The 16,730-nt window shown below is 35.1% G+C and overlaps 4 protein-coding genes across 12 annotated transcripts; 2 read left to right on the top strand and 2 right to left on the bottom strand.

The window, feature by feature from the left end:
• Nucleotides 1-628: 628 nt before the first annotated feature.
• Nucleotides 629-3,250, bottom strand: LOC111480966. Its single transcript, XM_023126211.1, has 4 exons — nucleotides 3,162-3,250; nucleotides 2,356-2,475; nucleotides 1,796-2,010; nucleotides 629-1,297 (listed from the first exon to the last, which is right to left on the bottom strand). The coding sequence occupies exons 2-4, from the start codon at nucleotides 2,443-2,445 to the stop codon at nucleotides 1,033-1,035; spliced, it is 570 nt and encodes a 189-aa protein (XP_022981979.1). The 5' UTR covers nucleotides 2,446-2,475; nucleotides 3,162-3,250; the 3' UTR covers nucleotides 629-1,032.
• A 458-nt stretch (nucleotides 3,251-3,708) lies between these two features.
• On the bottom strand, nucleotides 3,709-6,628 carry LOC111480965. The gene is made up of 4 exons (XM_023126210.1): nucleotides 6,466-6,628; nucleotides 5,491-5,608; nucleotides 4,780-4,994; nucleotides 3,709-4,146 (listed from the first exon to the last, which is right to left on the bottom strand). The coding sequence occupies exons 2-4, from the start codon at nucleotides 5,578-5,580 to the stop codon at nucleotides 3,882-3,884; spliced, it is 570 nt and encodes a 189-aa protein (XP_022981978.1). The 5' UTR covers nucleotides 5,581-5,608; nucleotides 6,466-6,628; the 3' UTR covers nucleotides 3,709-3,881.
• Nucleotides 6,629-7,374: 746 nt separating this feature from the next.
• LOC111481026 (rust resistance kinase Lr10-like) lies at nucleotides 7,375-9,968 on the top strand. 7 transcript variants are annotated; one of them, XM_023126298.1, is made up of 4 exons: nucleotides 7,375-7,603; nucleotides 7,830-7,914; nucleotides 8,477-8,565; nucleotides 8,673-9,968. In XM_023126298.1, exons 3-4 carry the CDS (start codon nucleotides 8,502-8,504, stop codon nucleotides 9,944-9,946), a joined length of 1,338 nt encoding a protein of 445 aa, XP_022982066.1. In that variant the 5' UTR covers nucleotides 7,375-7,603; nucleotides 7,830-7,914; nucleotides 8,477-8,501; the 3' UTR covers nucleotides 9,947-9,968. The 7 variants fall into 7 exon arrangements, with proteins under 7 accessions (XP_022982066.1, XP_022982067.1, XP_022982068.1 ...); XM_023126299.1 differs by having other exon boundaries at nucleotides 7,375-7,590; XM_023126300.1 differs by having other exon boundaries at nucleotides 7,375-7,559.
• Nucleotides 9,969-13,222: 3,254 nt separating this feature from the next.
• Nucleotides 13,223-16,194, top strand: LOC111481045 (rust resistance kinase Lr10-like). 3 transcript variants are annotated; one of them, XM_023126337.1, is made up of 3 exons: nucleotides 13,223-13,767; nucleotides 13,843-13,907; nucleotides 14,679-16,194. In XM_023126337.1, the coding sequence occupies exons 2-3, from the start codon at nucleotides 13,895-13,897 to the stop codon at nucleotides 15,965-15,967; spliced, it is 1,302 nt and encodes a 433-aa protein (XP_022982105.1). In that variant the 5' UTR covers nucleotides 13,223-13,767; nucleotides 13,843-13,894; the 3' UTR covers nucleotides 15,968-16,194. The 3 variants fall into 3 exon arrangements, with proteins under 3 accessions (XP_022982105.1, XP_022982106.1, XP_022982104.1); XM_023126338.1 differs by having other exon boundaries at nucleotides 13,223-13,749; nucleotides 13,824-13,907; XM_023126336.1 differs by having other exon boundaries at nucleotides 13,223-13,749.
• Nucleotides 16,195-16,730: the final 536 nt, after the last annotated feature.

The raw sequence follows: 16,730 nt of genomic DNA on the forward strand, positions 1-16,730 counted from the left end.
ATATATATATATATATATATATATATATATATATATATATATATATATATTACACGTGCAAATAGTATTTATAAAATTAATTATTGAAAAACTAACTCTAATCCAAAATTAATTTTTGTAAAAAACTAACTCTAATACTTATAGCGAGAAAATACAACCTTTTTGTTTTTTTTGTTACTTGAAAACATTTCATTGGAAAGCAATATTCATGTTTTTAATCCTCTAATCTAATGATGAACATATTGCTCAAGATTTTACTACAAATCCATTGATCTATATTATTTCCTACTTATTAAATACTCGAGCATGCACGAGGTTGAAGGTAATTTTTTTTACTTCACAAAATGAGAAGTAGTTTTACATATCGACCTATGATATTTTTAAGGAGTACAAATGTTAATTGTATTAATTTGTATGTTAATGTTTTGTTCGATGAATTGGAATATAAATCTCAAATATAAGTTACCGTTCGATAAATTGGTAAGTTGTTGATAACTCCTCCCTTGAAAGCTGGTACCATTTGAATTTGTGTTTTTAAACTATAACAAATCTTTGTAAACCATGGTTCAAAAATGTATAGAATATAAATTTTTATGAATACTCATTTTCAAAATTTTCACTATCTAAATCACAAAATTCGAAAAATAATTTAAAACAACACATCTACAAAGTATATTCACCGATCTAAGTGAATTTGTAAATACAAGATCGAATTCAAACTACCCATCAAACATGTCCTAAGACACTATATATATGTATCTAAAAGTCGAATGTTCGAATATCCGCTTCATCCGGTTGAAAAAAGACGGAAAAATGCCGAGACCAAGCCTAACTAAGCTGAGAAAGTTGAGCACTAGAATTGTAACTAAGGTTGACCTAAGTGCACCACTAGGATGGATTAAGAGCCTGCAGCTTAACAGTAAAATTCCAAAGAAGAATTACCATACTCACGGATAAATCCCTGCCTAATAACAACTAAAAACCCATAGTAAAGAGACAAAATTTATTATTCTCACCAAACAGAGAAGAGGTTCATGCACTGCTCTTGAGAGCTTGAGCATTGCTTTCTTTTTCTTCTATTTCATTAAAGTAGTCCTCTCGTGCATTTCCAGCCAACATCAGAGCAACCAGCCAGAAGAGGCATGAATCCAGGGATAGAAATGCACCGCCACCTAGAAGACCGGTCTTAGCGGTCGGGCACTTTGTCACATCATTGTGATGAATGTTATGCATCAAGTGAAGTTGCTCTGTGACCGTGGGCCATACCAGCAAAGCAATAGCTAATCCAGTTGTGAATCTGCAAAATAGAGAGGGTGCTTCAATATGTGCTACACTTTAATGCCTTGTAGAAGCTACATGAATGAAATCATAACAAGCATAGACCCCTCTACAAGAAATGTTTCGGAAAAGGGTAATGATTTGTGATGCGTAAACGGTTCGTAACCAACAAAAAAATGCTCTGATATCCAATTGTTGTAGCGGAAGTGGAAGTGGAAGCAAGATTGATCGCACTCATACACCCACAAATAGAAATTAAACAAACAGACACAAAAATTTACATGATTCGAATGAAAGAAATTTCCTTACATCCACGGGTGGAAGCCAAAACTTACAACATAAACTACACAAACCCAACTGAAGAAGTAGTTTATATGGAAGGATGCAGAATTGTCATGATCTATAATGTACTAGGGGGCATCATTTTGTAACATCATTCATTCTAATAAAGAATACAAAGCTAAGATGATTTAGTTAACAGTCAGAGAAAGGGAAGTGCCTCCAAAAGAGAACTTACTGAGCAACGTTGAAGAACACAGAGAAACTACCGTTCTTAAACATCGCTCCTCGAGGAACCGATTTTCCTTGGTAAGGATAGAACAGAGAGGTGTATCCCGCAATGGAAGAAGCAAGAAGAAACAGAAAAGATAGAAATCCCAAGGCAACCGTCGGGTCGCCAGGATATTTACAGATAACAAGGCCTTTGCCTGGGATGAGAGTTCCAGATGCAGGCTGCTCAAATCCAAGTAAAGATAGGAAAACAAGTTAGTGACCATTAAACCACTGACTACCATATCCACAGCCAACATAGATTTCATATAACTGCTCCCACACATAGACGAGGGACTATGTAACGACCCAAGCTCACCGCTAGTAATATTGTCCTCTTTGGGCTTTCCCTTTCAAGCTTCTCAAGGTTTTTAAAATGTCTACTAGGAAGAAGTTTCCGGATCTCATAGACTAATTAAATCAATATTGAATCTTGCGGTCAACAGTTTTAAATGAATAGATATGTATATTAAAAAGCGAATAACTGCTAAGGCGGTATGCTTGTTTACAAAGATTACAGATGCTTACCTTCTTGTTTTCGGCAACGATTCCAAATATAAAGGATATCACACCCAAAGTTCCAACAATAAGAGACATCAATTTAACAGAAACAGCCATTATTCTCCAGATATATGTTAGCAGCGAGACCTATACAGGTAATAAATTGAGATCTCAGAAGTGTTGATCCAAACATAAATTATACCACAAGGAATGGTCTAATGTTGGGAAAGGATGTAGAACTATTAAAACGAGTTATGATTTCAAAAGGAAGAACAAAAAGAAATTGAAAGTTTTCTCTTCATTTTTTCTTATTTTACAGAATTTCCATTTTCTAATCATATTCATACGTTCCAACAGATTCTACACTCCAAACTACGGAGGAGTTTATACAACAACAAGAATATCCAATCGCTTCCTCTCTAATCAAATAACATTGAAAGTTTCAACGCTTAAATTAACAAACAGAGTGTAAAATCCATCAAAACGTTCCAAACTTATCGATCGCTATTACGCAAATCCTTACAGAAACATCTTGCGTCACTAAAAGAAAAAGGATTCATCGAGTTAATTTAACAGCAAATACTGTATCCTTAAGAGAATCGCGACACCTAAAAGCAAACAAAATCGAATGATCCAATAATCCAATGAAATCTTCTCCGAATATACTCGACGCAAACAGTAGAAATTTTGTACTTAACTTCAACGCATAAATCAGGATCATACAACCAAACAAACACTGAACAGTTTAAAAAACCTGAAGCATGAACTACTTCTACTTCTACGGAAAATCTGAAACTGGAAATTATTCGGGGGAAAGAAAATGCAAAGCAAACCTGAAGGCAGAACGAAGAGCTTTATTCCGGAATTAAGGCGAAACTGAAGAGCGGAGTGGAATACTACAATATTTATAGTTTGAATAAAAATAAAAATAAAATAAAATAAAAATAAATAGTCGAATATTTATAATGTGATTTGTGTGGTGATTGTTCTTTAATCAATCCAAATATAGGGGAGGAATCAAACAGCTTCTCCAAATTAGAAACTTTTAAGGAAAATTATTGAATTTATTTATTTAAAATTCTGAGTTAATTTAGAAGTCAACTTGGAAAATGACACCAATAAATTCGTATTCAAAAGTCAAGAAGAATGAAAATGAAACGTTCATTAAATAATTAATTATTCTTAAAAATTTCACCTAACGCGTGTATCTATATTCTTTATTCAATAATAATTTTAATTTTATAATTTCATTAAATTACATCTCCAAATCAAATAATTTTTTTTAATTTAAACTTTATTTAAATTAGTTTCGAAAGAAAAAAAATGAGTCATTGTAGCTAATTTTGGATTATTCATATGAAATAGATGGCAAGAACTTAATAATCTTACTGCCAATAATAATAATAACACACAATATTATAAGTTGAATATGAAATACACCACGAGAAACGTTCAACTATACGAATCTGTATTCACATGCAAGTCCTTACTTTAATAGCTAATGACAAGTAAAAAGTGAGACTGAATTATTATTATTACCGAGTAAAGAAGTTTCATGCGCTCCTCTGAAGAGTTTGAGCACTGGTTCCATTTTCCTCTATTTCATCAAAGTAGTCTTCTCGAGCGTTTCCAGCCAACATTAGGGCAACCAACCAAAAGAGGGATGAATCAAGGGAGAGAAATGCACCACCACCCAAAAGACCTGTCTTAGCAGTTGGGCATGCTGTTTCGAGATCATAATGAACGCTGCGAGACAAATGAAGTTGCTCGGTGAGCGTAGGCCAGGCGAGCAAAGTCATAGCCAATCCAGTTGTGAACCTGCAAATAGAGAGGGTGCATCAAAATCTATATGATCTTGTTTTATTATATCCTACTACAAAATCCATCTAAATGTACGTTAATTGAGAATATCAAGGGCTAGTTTGATAACAAAATAAAAATAAGAATTATTGTTTCTACTTCCTTGAAATGAGGAGTAAAGAGAAAGATAACAAATAGGTGGGAAATTATTGAAAAGATCAAATTATTTCAAGGACTATTGAAAAGTCATTGCAACGCAAATGTTGTCCTCTTTAGGCTTTTCCTTTCGAGTTTCCCCTCAACGTTTTTAAAATGTATCAGAGAGAAGTTTCCACACCCTTAAAAATAATATTTCGTTCTCTTTTCCAACCGATGTGGGATCTCACAATAAGTATATAAATAAAGATTCAAAGGATTGTTCATAACAAATACGGAAATGGATAACATCATAATCTCAAAACTAAAAAGCATGCAAGAAATCTTGATTCATAAGCTTACCCATCCACAGGAAATCGTACTAAAGTAAGAAATGATTTGTGATGTGTAATTAACAGAAAGGCAGAATTTTCCTGAAACACTATAATGTTCAAACCATAATGAAAACGAATACTACAAAGTTAATATTTTTAGTGCATTGGAAAGAGAACTTACAGAGCAATGTTGAAGAAAATAGAGAAACTGCTGTTCTTAAACAAGGCACCTCGAGGAACGGATTTTCCATGGTAGGGATAGAACAGAGAGAAGTATCCTGCACTTGAAGAAGCAAGAAGAAATGCAACGGAAAGATATCCTAAGACGACAGTTGGGTCGCTCGGGTATTGACAGGTAACAAGGCCTTTGCCTGGGATGGGAGTTCCTGATGCAGGCTGTTCAAATTCAAGAAGTGACCATTAATGAAAAAGATGAAAAAATCTTGAGATACAGGAGCGTATGAACTTAAATGATATTGCATACGGTGGGATCAAGTATGGCTCAGTAAAATAGCAAAGGACTTCAACAAGCTATTCAGATGACAAAGGGAAAGCATCATAAGTTCAACATACAAAATTAAACACCAATATGCCCCTGAAATTGCAACATACAGTTGATGCACATTAAGCATGTAACGATATCTTATATTAAAACTTACAGCTACAGCCTACAATATTTAAGTCTGTAATCAATCAGCCTACAATATTTAAGTCCGTAATCAATCCAAGGTCCAAGGAAGATGCAGAGTATCTAGGATATACAAAAGATAAACTATTCAACCAGAGTGCAATCGGTATCTTAATTCTTGCTGTTTAATATTTCAATTTCAAATGAACAAACATCTTGGATGCCAATATGATATGCTTGTTTATGAAGATTGCAGATGCTTACCTTCTTGTTCTCAGCAACGACTCCAAATAGGAAGGATATCACGCCCAAACAAGCGACAATAAGAGACATCACCTTGACAGACACGGCCATTGTTCTTCAGATTAAATGTTACCGTCAACTGGGGAACAAAACCAATTTTCAGAAATCAAAAGGGAAGACAGAATGATAAAACACAATAGGAATGAGCTAATGCTGATGAAAAAATGGTAGAACTAATAGAATAAGTGATGATTGCAAAAGGAAGAACACACAACTTTTCTCTTTTACAGAATATAAAATTTCTAAATTCTTAGTGTAGGTCAAATACAAATACGCAAGATAATATTATTTTAAATTGAGAAATACAGCCTCCTCAATCCCTTCTCCTCTAATCACGTGATCTAACAAATTATACACTCCAAAGAAGGTCAATGATACAATAATAAGGTAGATCAAAGGAAAATACTGTACATGAAAACCAATAGCTCGATCCCTGAGCCCTAAGACAGGCTGAATGAAGATTTTAAAGTGTGTAAGAAACAACAAGAGTTCCAAATTTAGCTCAATTACGGTAATCTCAAGAGAAATGAACTCGAGATCTCTTCTGACTAAAAAAAGGAGTATCGAACAAATTCATTTAACAACATAACAGGAAAAAAGAAAAGGATCAAACACACCGAGGAACAATCGCAAGACAAAAACAATTGAATAATCGAATAAACAAATGAAGAACTTCCCTGTACATTCTCTAAACAGTAGAACAACAGAAAACCAGCTCCAGCACAGATATCATAATCATACCTAAAAACGTAAACATAATCTTAAAAAAACCTAAAACAAGAAACTCTTGTTCGATTTCTACCGCAAAACAAAATCCAATCGCCAAAACTAGCAGCAACAGCGAGATAAACAACGACTATTCACCAATAACAGCGAGATCAACAACAACTATTCACCAAGAACAGCGATTAAATTAAAGAGACAACGCAAGCAAACCTGTAGAATCGAATGAGGAAGCGAGAGTAGCAAAAGAACAATAAAATCGCTTTCGTTCCCGTTCCCCAATCCACTCCGGATTTCAGGCGAAGGCAGACGGAAGAGAAAAGTCAAATGTTCCCATATATATATATAGTGTTCTTTATCGTCCCATGCTTATACTGGAGTGAGGAGTCCATGATCTCGGTGGCCGAATTAAATTTTCAAATTAAACAAATTTTTAATTATTATTTTTTGGTTTAATTAGAAATTATGCAGATAATCCAGAAGGGAAATGATACGTTTAAAGAAGGCTGAGTTGGCGCCAGCTGGCATTTTCCTTTTATACGGGTTAATTTCTAACCGTAATTAATAGCCAAGCAAGAAAAGTATTTTTCCGAAAAAAAAAAAAAATGAAAAGGAAAATGCAAAACGCACCGTTTAACACGTGATCGTATTTGAGGTGGAAGGTTAATTGTGATGGTGTAGAAAAGCAGCTTAATAATAAATAATTAATTAGCTAAATTAATAAAAATATTTTCATTTTGCATTTTCTTTTAAAAAATATTTTTAAAATTTTAAATTTTTAAATTTTTAAATAATATCTTTAAAGCTTAAAAAATATATATATATAATTTTATTAAATTAGTTTATTTGAAGATAATTTTTAAGACAATAATTCAATAAATTAAAAAAAAAAAAAACTTAAAAGTTTAAAAGAATATTATTCTTAATATATTTATCAATTAATTAAAATTATTTTAATAATTTAACTTAATAAAAATACTAACCCTATTTAGTTACCTAAAATTAACCAATTAACTAAGGTAATAAAAATTGTTAAAAATAATTATGGAAAATAAATAATATATTATTATTATTTTATTTTAATCTGAGAAGATTTAGAGTTAGCTTCCGGTTCGGTGGGTATTTATTGAGTTCAATCGTGTAAACGAGTCTAGTTGCAAGTTCAGGCGGCAAAGGTCGGGCAAACGGCAGCCATGGCGGGTCCTCCCAGTCTCAGTGGCCCCATTAAGATGAAAGTCGCCATCGGAAGAAGCCCCGGAAGAGGTGCAGCAGGTCTACGCCACAAACTGAGTAGATTGACTGAGTCAGTCAGCTTTGAAATTGAAGTTTCAATCGTCGGTAGATATATTAGGTCTTCTTTTGTCCATTTCATTACAAGGATTATTCATGTTGTCCGTCCCTGTCTTGGTTTGAAATCATTGGATGAAATGTGGAAATATTGGCGAGAAATCCGAGCTTTAAATTTCTGTTGGATTTGTGACTGTGACGGGATAAGCCATGGCCTTGGGAATGGATCTTCTTCGAACTTTCGTTCCTCTTTTGTTACTTTATCTAAGAAAAATACTCTCGAATTGTAGGAGATGGTAAGGCGAAGAAGAAAAACATAGGAAAGAAGCTGCTGTACATGAACAAGATTTAACATTCATCTGATTTTACTACCAAGTAAGTGTAACTCTCTTGATAGCCGACCGAATTTCTTTGAGCAATATGACTGGATTTGTTTGCTTTCACTGTAATGGCTTTGTTTTTCTTCACAAAATTTGATCAACAATTCAAATTGATAAGTAAGAAAATCAGTGAGGAGTTGTGATCGGAATGGAATACTGAAGAATCAGTGGGAGAGATTTAATCCTTTAGTTTCTGGTTCCTTTCATATAGGTATGTTAAGAGCCAACAAACTTAAGAACAATTAGTGGGAGAGATCTGATTGTTGATTGCACGTAGAAAAAGAGATTAATATCTGTTCAGATAAGAGAGATGTTCAAGCATAGGTTGATGTTTTGCTTTTCAGCTAGCAGTATTCAGTTTGCAGATACCAGATATTTTCCTCTGTTTTTATTCGATCTGATTGTTGATTGCGCGTTTGGAAGAATTGAAATATTAGTCTTCATACGTCCAATAATTTGAAACAAATATGAACACGAAGAACTGCAGATGTCCGATAGTTTGTTGTCCTATTCTGGTTTGTGGTTAATTTTGTTGTCAAATGTTTTTGTGTCGTAAGGTAACGATCAACTTGTCTCCTCATAATGTCGTCGGTCGATTACTCACCAGATACGAATAGCAGCAGCAATTCTAGCACAACTGCTACCTGTGAGTACCCCTTATCACTGTTTTTTGTGAAAATATACGAAACATTATACTTGACACGAGTTAGACTTCTATTCATCACCGCCTTAAACAAAAACATTGGCTTGCAGCTGTAGGAGTGACCTTGGTGATTTTTATTGTCATTGGTGTAATCTCTTGCTGCTTTGCTAGGAAAGTTAAGCAATGTATTGTCACAGAGTTGCGAAATGCAGTTGCTTCATCTGCATCAAATGTGGCACATTCATCTGCCCCATATGCAGTTCCGGTTTGGGAAATCGATCAACCGACAATGGAAAAGTTCATCAAAGAAATGGCGGAACAGAGGGCTATAAGGTTCACTGCTCACCAACTATACTATTTCACAGGCAATTATTCGACACCACTCGGTGCGGGAGGATTCGGTACGGTCTATAAAGGAGAGTTCCCAAATGGAGTGAAGATTGCGGTGAAGGTTTTGAAGAGGAACTCGGACAAGCAGGCGGAGGAGCAATTTATGAATGAGGTAGGAACGATCGGGAAAACTTACCATATAAACTTGGTTAGGCTTAATGGGTTTTGTTATGACCAATATATGTGTGCACTGGTATTTGAGTACATGGAAAATCGATCTCTGGATAAGTATTTGTTTGGCAAAAGTGAAGAACTTGATTGGAGGAAGTTACAAGATGTAGCCATTGGGACTGCTAAAGGTCTTGCTTACTTGCATGAGGAATGCCAACAGAAAGTCATCCATTACGACATAAAGCCTGCAAACATTCTGTTGGATGAAAACTTCACTCCCAAAGTTGGTGATTTTGGCCTTGCCAAGCTTTGCAACCGGGACAGCACACATATGTCGCTCACTGGTTATCGTGGCACGCCTGGATATTCAGCACCGGAGTTCTTACTAAAGAACTATCCAATAACCCACAAGTGCGACGTGTATAGCTTTGGAATGGTGTTGTTTGAGATTGTTGGAAGAAAAAGGAATGGTGGTGTTACTGATTCTGGGAACCCGGATTGGTTTCCACAACATGTGTGGGAGGCTCACGAAAAGGGTGAATTAGTTGAATTTGTTAGGAGATGTGGGTATGCTGAGGATGATAAAGAGGGAGTGATTCGGATGTGCGAGGTGGCTCTGTGGTGCATTCAAGACTGCCCCGACAAACGACCACCGATGAGTGCGGTGGTGAAGATGCTTGAAGGATTTGTAGAAATAGTGCCACCATCAAAGCCATTTCTGTACTTGGATCCAACTCCAAAAAGGAACAGTAGAGGATCGAATCTACAACAAACAAGCAGCAGTTCAGATTATTCAACCTCAAATGAAGACAGTGCCTCATATTGGTACAAGAAGACTACTCCAATAATGAAGAAGTACGAAATACAGATAGAAAGTTCTTAGAAGAAGCTTAAACCCCATCTCTTTTGGCCTCAAAGCTTTCGTTTTCGCCATGGAAAAAGGTACTTCATTTTGCTTATTATGCATTATTAGAAGTGTTTATAGTAGGGCTCTATAGTGTATTATATTCTATTCTATTCTAAACGAAGGGACGTGTTTTATTCGATAAGTTATCGACGGGTATGTTCATGAGAATGATTTTCGTAATAGAATTTTAATAAAATATGGAAGTGATAAAGCTTGGATTTCATGACAAGAGGATGTTTTGTAATCCGCCACATAGCAATTTTAGTTTTGGTTAGGTAACTGTTGATTTTTTAAAATTGTGATTGTTGTTTTATGATTTGAATTTTTAGTCAAATCTTAAAATATGAATTCAATTTTAAGAATATTTGTAAAAAGAAAGAATAACAAAAGTGGAAATATTGTTAATTTGACTTGAGGGTTCATATAATCTGATAACTCGACCAATCCAAACTATCTAACTTAAACCATAAAAGTTGGGTTGAGTTAGACTTTTTTCATTTAAGTTAGGTTCAATTTTTTGAACATCGAAAATTTGGTTCGATTTATAGGTTGATAATTTTTTGTCTAGTTAACTCAACCAATCCAAAAGGAAAGGTTACAATCCATCCCGATCTTACTTTTAAAAAATTAAGAATATTTAATTTTTGTAACCGAGATCGATGATATATTGTAAATTTTGTGAAATTTTAGTTATTAAAGTATTTTTTTTTTCTCTAAATCAATTGAAATTTCAGATTTATAAAATTTAAAAAAAAAAAATCAATTTAACTTAACTCTCTTAATTTTTTTTTTATGAATTGATTTTGTTTTAATAATTATTTTATTTATAAATCAATAAAAAAAAAAAAAAATCAAAGGACACCACATTATTTTTTTTTTTTTTTATCAGGCTCCGTTTTGCGCCCATTCCATGTTTTGTTCTATTCTCATGCAAAACAAAGCCATGACTGACTCTCTCCCTTTGTGCGCCGTCCGTATTTTTAAGGTCCTCGTTTCATCGCTATCCTCTCCTCTTCTATTATCTCCTCTTCTATCAATAAATTATTCCATTTCTTGCATTCTATATGCCACAAAATAAATCAACAAATATCGGGTATGCCGTTTTTGAACCTCCGACCTCAAACAAAAATAGTATATATAATATGTTAACTCTAGCCAATCGACTCTCATAAATGATCTGAATATGCAAACTCATTGTGAGATTCTATATCGGTTAAAGAAGACAACACAATATATCTTATAAACGTGTGGAAACCTCCCCTAGTAAACTCATTTTAAAAATTGTGAGACTGAGACGATTCGTAATGGGTCAAAGTAGACAATATTTACTACTTGTGGACTTTGACTGTTATAAATGGTTTTGGAGCCGAACATTGAGTGGTGTGTCAACGAGGACGTTGGACCCTCAATAAAGGGTGAATTGTGAGATCATATATCGTACTTTACGACCATAACTAAATGTAATCTTAAATGTAATCTTGTGAGATCATATACGGGGAACGAAGAATCCCGTATAAAAGTGTGGAAACTCCACCCTAGCAGATGCATTTTGAAACCGTGATGCTGACGACGATACGTAACGAGTTAAAACTTTTTATTTGAAATAAACTTTTTATTTTATTTTTTAAAATAAACTAAGTGTTTCGATAATGTATTTTAAAACTTTTTATTTGATTTAAGATTACATTTAGTTATGGTCGTAAAGTACGATATATGATCTCACAATTCACCCTTTATTGAGGGTCCAACGTCCTCGTTGACACACCACTCAATGTTCGGCTCCAAAACCATTTATAACAGTCAAAGTCCACAAGTAGTAAATATTGTCTACTTTGACCCATTACGAATCGTCTCAGTCTCACAATTTTTAAAATGAGTTTACTAGGGGAGGTTTCCACACGTTTATAAGATATATTGTGTTGTCTTCTTTAACCGATATAGAATCTCACAATGAGTTTGCATATTCAGATCATTTATGAGAGTCGATTGGCTAGAGTTAACATATTATATATACTATTTTTGTTTGAGGTCGGAGGTTCAAAAACGGCATACCCGATATTTGTTGATTTATTTTGTGGCATATAGAATGCAAGAAATGGAATAATTTATTGATAGAAGAGGAGATAATAGAAGAGGAGAGGATAGCGATGAAACGAGGACCTTAAAAATACGGACGGCGCACAAAGGGAGAGAGTCAGTCATGGCTTTGTTTTGCATGAGAATAGAACAAAACATGGAATGGGCGCAAAACGGAGCCTGAAAAATAATATAAAAAAAATCAATCCACACCTTATATTATCATTATTTATCATACCAAAATAATAATAATAAATAAATCCTACATGGATTCGGTGACTCGAGCAACTCGAATAAAGTTTATAACCCAACCCAACTATATACTTTCGGGTTGAGTTGAATTGGACTGTCGGGTAGTTTTTAAATTTTTAAGCCACAAATCGATTGCAAAAATGTCAACTCGCAAACTGAATCAAATTAACAAAATTAACTCTGCCGAGCTGTCTGTATCTCATTGACTTTTCCAATTTTAATATTTTTAGTTTAAAATTTCTCTCTCCTCGTCATTTATTACATAATTACATTATGTCGACCTTGACTTATAGTCTTCGAAAAATATGCATATTATTATATGATTATTTAAAAATTTAAATTCCTATTCCTATTAATTATATTATCCTTTCAATCTTCTAATCCTATTTTATATTATTCAGTTTAGGAATTGATTGAGTCAAATAAATTAAATTAATCAATGCTAAAAATTAAAATAATTAAATTGTGCATGTGACATTTATTTGGATTAAGCCTTAAACAATGACGTTCAAACACGTTTAGGGTTTCCATTTAATATTATAACAGTTTTTTTTTAATAATATTTTCTAAACGTTTATCGGGTTTCCATCTCCAACGGGTCAGCTTTTTAAGATTGAGAAAGACGAACGTTAGGACAAGAAAAAGCAGACCACCATGATGGTCAATAGTCGTTATGGTAAACGTTGTCGCAGCACTTGAAGTAAGACAAAAGACTAATTGCGATGCTTGCGGACCAATTTACGATGTCCCGTCAAGCAAGCCATGTGGATTGGTCGACATCTTCTTCGACTAATGGTAGCTCAATCCCAAAGCATTTCAGAGTATAAAAATATTGATATTTTATAAGCAAATTACAAAATTAATGTTTATTTATTGTAATTTAGGCCAAATTTTAGTGAAAGAGTTTCAACACAACGTCATTTTCATTTAGCTAAGCCAGTTGGTTCATTGGCAGTCTAGAAGAAACGACGCAACGCGAAACTTCATCTTTCATCTTCCCGCGTAACGAATATGTCAAATTCGAGATTTCGCAAACGGAGGAGTCTAGTCAAGCACGGAAAATTCAAGGTTACTTCCGATTCTTCTCTTCTCTTCTCTTTTAAGAATCAAATCCCTCACGAATCGGTCCTGTTCTTCAATCCTTCGTCTTCTCCACTATCGCTAATCGTCTGTAAAATCCTCACTCTCGGAACCCTAGCCAAGGAGAAATTATCGAAATAGCTCTGTTATGCCAGCAAGTATCTGCGATTCTATTCATCTTAATGGCTGATTGTGAAAATTACGAATCGCAAATCTGAGTTATGTTAGTAACTTTCAAATCCCTCACGAATCGGTCCATTTCGAATCTATTTGTTCTTCAATCCTTCGTCTTCTCTCGCCAATCGCCTGTAAAATCCTCACTCTCGGAACCCTAGCCAAGGAGAAATGATCGAAATAGCTCTCTTATGCCAGTAAGTATTTGCGATTCTGTTAATCTTAATGGCTGATTGTGAAAATTGCGAATCGCAAATCTGAGTTATGTTAGTAACTTTTGTTTCTATCAGGTTCTCCCCACCAGATTCGTCGTTTACTAGCCCCGAAAAGGCATTCAATTCTATGATTATTCTCTGTAAGTATTTCCAATTTTTTTACTTGTTCGTCAGTTATTTCAGGTTTATCATGCGCGGAATGATTTTTTGAGTTCTGAAAATCGAATGAACCGTTTCGTTTGAGATTAGTATATAATTTTTAACAAAGGTTTGTGTAACTATGCTTCTTATATCCACGAGTGGGAATGGGATTGGAGGATGGGTTTGGGACCTTTTCCTTTTCCTTTCATTTTTAATATATTTTTTTTAAAAAAAAAATACAGTTTCAAATAACTTTTTAATAGAGAAATTTCATTTTCTAAAATAATATCTCTATTATAATAAATTTAATGATATTTTACATGTAAAAGTATTCTATATTGTTGAACATAATTTCTCAATTTATATATATGAGACTAAGTAAGATATGGATTTAGACAAGAATAAAGACAGGAAGATTACGAATTCCCGAGTAAAGATCTCTTTTCACTATTTCTCTTACTTCCTCTTTATGTATATTTAAAACTGACAACAAAATTTAAAAACTCCACAAAATACTTTAAAACTCTATGATGGGTTTTAACAATAACAAAGTTTAACTTTTAATTTTTAATTTGTTTTGAAATAACTATCTAAGTCAACTGAAAAATCGACTGGTTGTATTCGAAAAGGAAACAAATTTATGAGATGGCGTTTTGGTTGAAATGAATGTTGTACGTATACATATGTGTGTGTGTATATATATAAATGTGTGTGTATAGCAAAAGATTGATTTGTTTTGATAGGTCGCTTGATTGTTATATGATTTTCAGATGTGGTGGGGTTGGTGGTTTCGTTGTTGGTTTTTGGAGTGATTGGCATATGTCTATACAAGTTTGTCAAGAAAGCTACACCAGACGTTGTAAGAGAATTAAGGAACATAACTCTCGCTCCTCCTCTTGCACCTGCACCTCACGTGTCTCTTCCTCCCCCTGTTATCTGGGAAGCCGATGCACCAACAATGGAGAAGTTCTTCAGAGAGATAGCCGAAGAAAAACCGGTCAGATTCACCGCTCCAGACCTCTATTCCTTCACAAGCAACTACTCCACTCGCCTCGGCTCCGGCGGCTTCGGAGAGGTTTACAAAGGCCAGTTCCCTAACGGCGTCAACATCGCCGTGAAGGTCCTTAAGAAAAGCTCAGACAAAAGAGCTGAAGAACAGTTCATGGCTGAGGTTGGTTCCATTTGCAGAACTTATCATATCAATTTGGTTAGGCTTTATGGGTTTTGTTATGACCATTTCATGAGTGCCCTTGTTTTTGAGTATCTGGAAAATGGGTCATTGGATAAGTACTTATTTGACAGAAAACAAGCAATGGAATGGGAGAAATTGCATGATATAGCCATTGGGACTGCAAGAGGGCTTGCTTATTTGCATGAGGAATGTCAACAAAGAATCATTCATTATGACATTAAGCCAGCCAATATTCTTCTTGATTCCAACTTTTTCCCCAAAGTTGGTGATTTTGGGCTTGCCAAGCTTTGCAATAGGGACAACACTCACGTGTCGATGAGCGGCTTTCGAGGTACTTTTGGATACTCAGCGCCAGAGTTTTTCCTCACGAACTACCGCGTGTCGCATAAGTGCGATGTTTATAGCTTTGGAATGGTATTGTTTGAGATAGTGGGAAGGAAGAGGAATGCTGGGGTGACTGATTCTGGGAATCCTGATTGGTTTCCGGAGAAGGTGTGGGATGCTTTTGAAAAGGGTGTGTTGGATGAGTTGGTTGTTGGGTGTGGCATTGGCGAGAGGGATAGGGAGAAGGCGAGCCGGGCGTGCGTGGTGGCTCTGTGGTGCGTGCAGGACGCACCGGATGAGCGGCCGCGGATGAGTGCGGTGGTGAAGATGTTGGAGGGAGGAGTGGATATTGTGGCGCCGCCTAAGCCTTTTCAGTATTTGAATCAAATGCGAATGGGGAGCACTAGCGGTTCTTCAGGCAGTTCAGAACAAACCAAGCCTGGTAGTTCACAGAATTCCACGGCTACGGACACCGATTCTCGTTGGTATCGGAACACTACGACAATCATGAGGAAATATGAAATACAAATGGCTTCTTCTTGATTTCTTGAGCTCTGATTCAGGAGCCAGCGCCTATGTTTGGGGTGCAATGCCTTCCAAAATGCTCAAATATTCGTGGTTTTAAATGTCACTATCCAATCAATATAGGATCTCACAATCTATTTCTTAGGATCCAGCATCCTTGTTGACACACTACCGTCTTTACTGGCTCATCTCTAGTGTTTGGTTATGATACTATTTATAATAGCTCAGACTCCCTCTCTAACTAATGTAGGATCTCATAATTTACCTTTTGGGAACCTAGCATTCTCCCTGACACAATGTTCGATGTCTGGCTTTAATACCATTGTAACCGTCCAAGCCCCCTCTCCAACCAATGTTGGATTTCACCATCTACCCTTTGGGGACCCAGCATCCTTGCTGACACATCAACGTCTTTATCGGTATACCCTTGGTGTTTGACTATGATACCACTTGTAGCAACCCAAGTCTCTTCTCTAATCAATGTGAGATCTCACAATCCACCCCTTGAGAACCCAACGTCTTCGCTGACACACCGCCTCGTATCTGATTCTGATACTAGTTGTACCTGCCTAAGTCCCTAGATATTGACCGATTTGACCCATTATGTATTGTCATAAGTTTCACTGATTATAAAATGGTTTTTCTAAAAAAAAGTTTATATATATTTATAAGAAATATTTTGTTATCCTCGCTTATGAATGTGATATTACAACTTAATATAAAAATTTAAAGTTATGCCCCCTCTTGCAAATATTACCGTTTGGAAGTAATCTACCAAATC

This window comes from Cucurbita maxima, unplaced genomic scaffold, assembly GCF_002738345.1.
Source record: "Cucurbita maxima cultivar Rimu unplaced genomic scaffold, Cmax_1.0 Cma_Scf00006, whole genome shotgun sequence".
In the NCBI taxonomy this organism is placed as follows: Eukaryota; Viridiplantae; Streptophyta; class Magnoliopsida; order Cucurbitales; family Cucurbitaceae; genus Cucurbita; species Cucurbita maxima.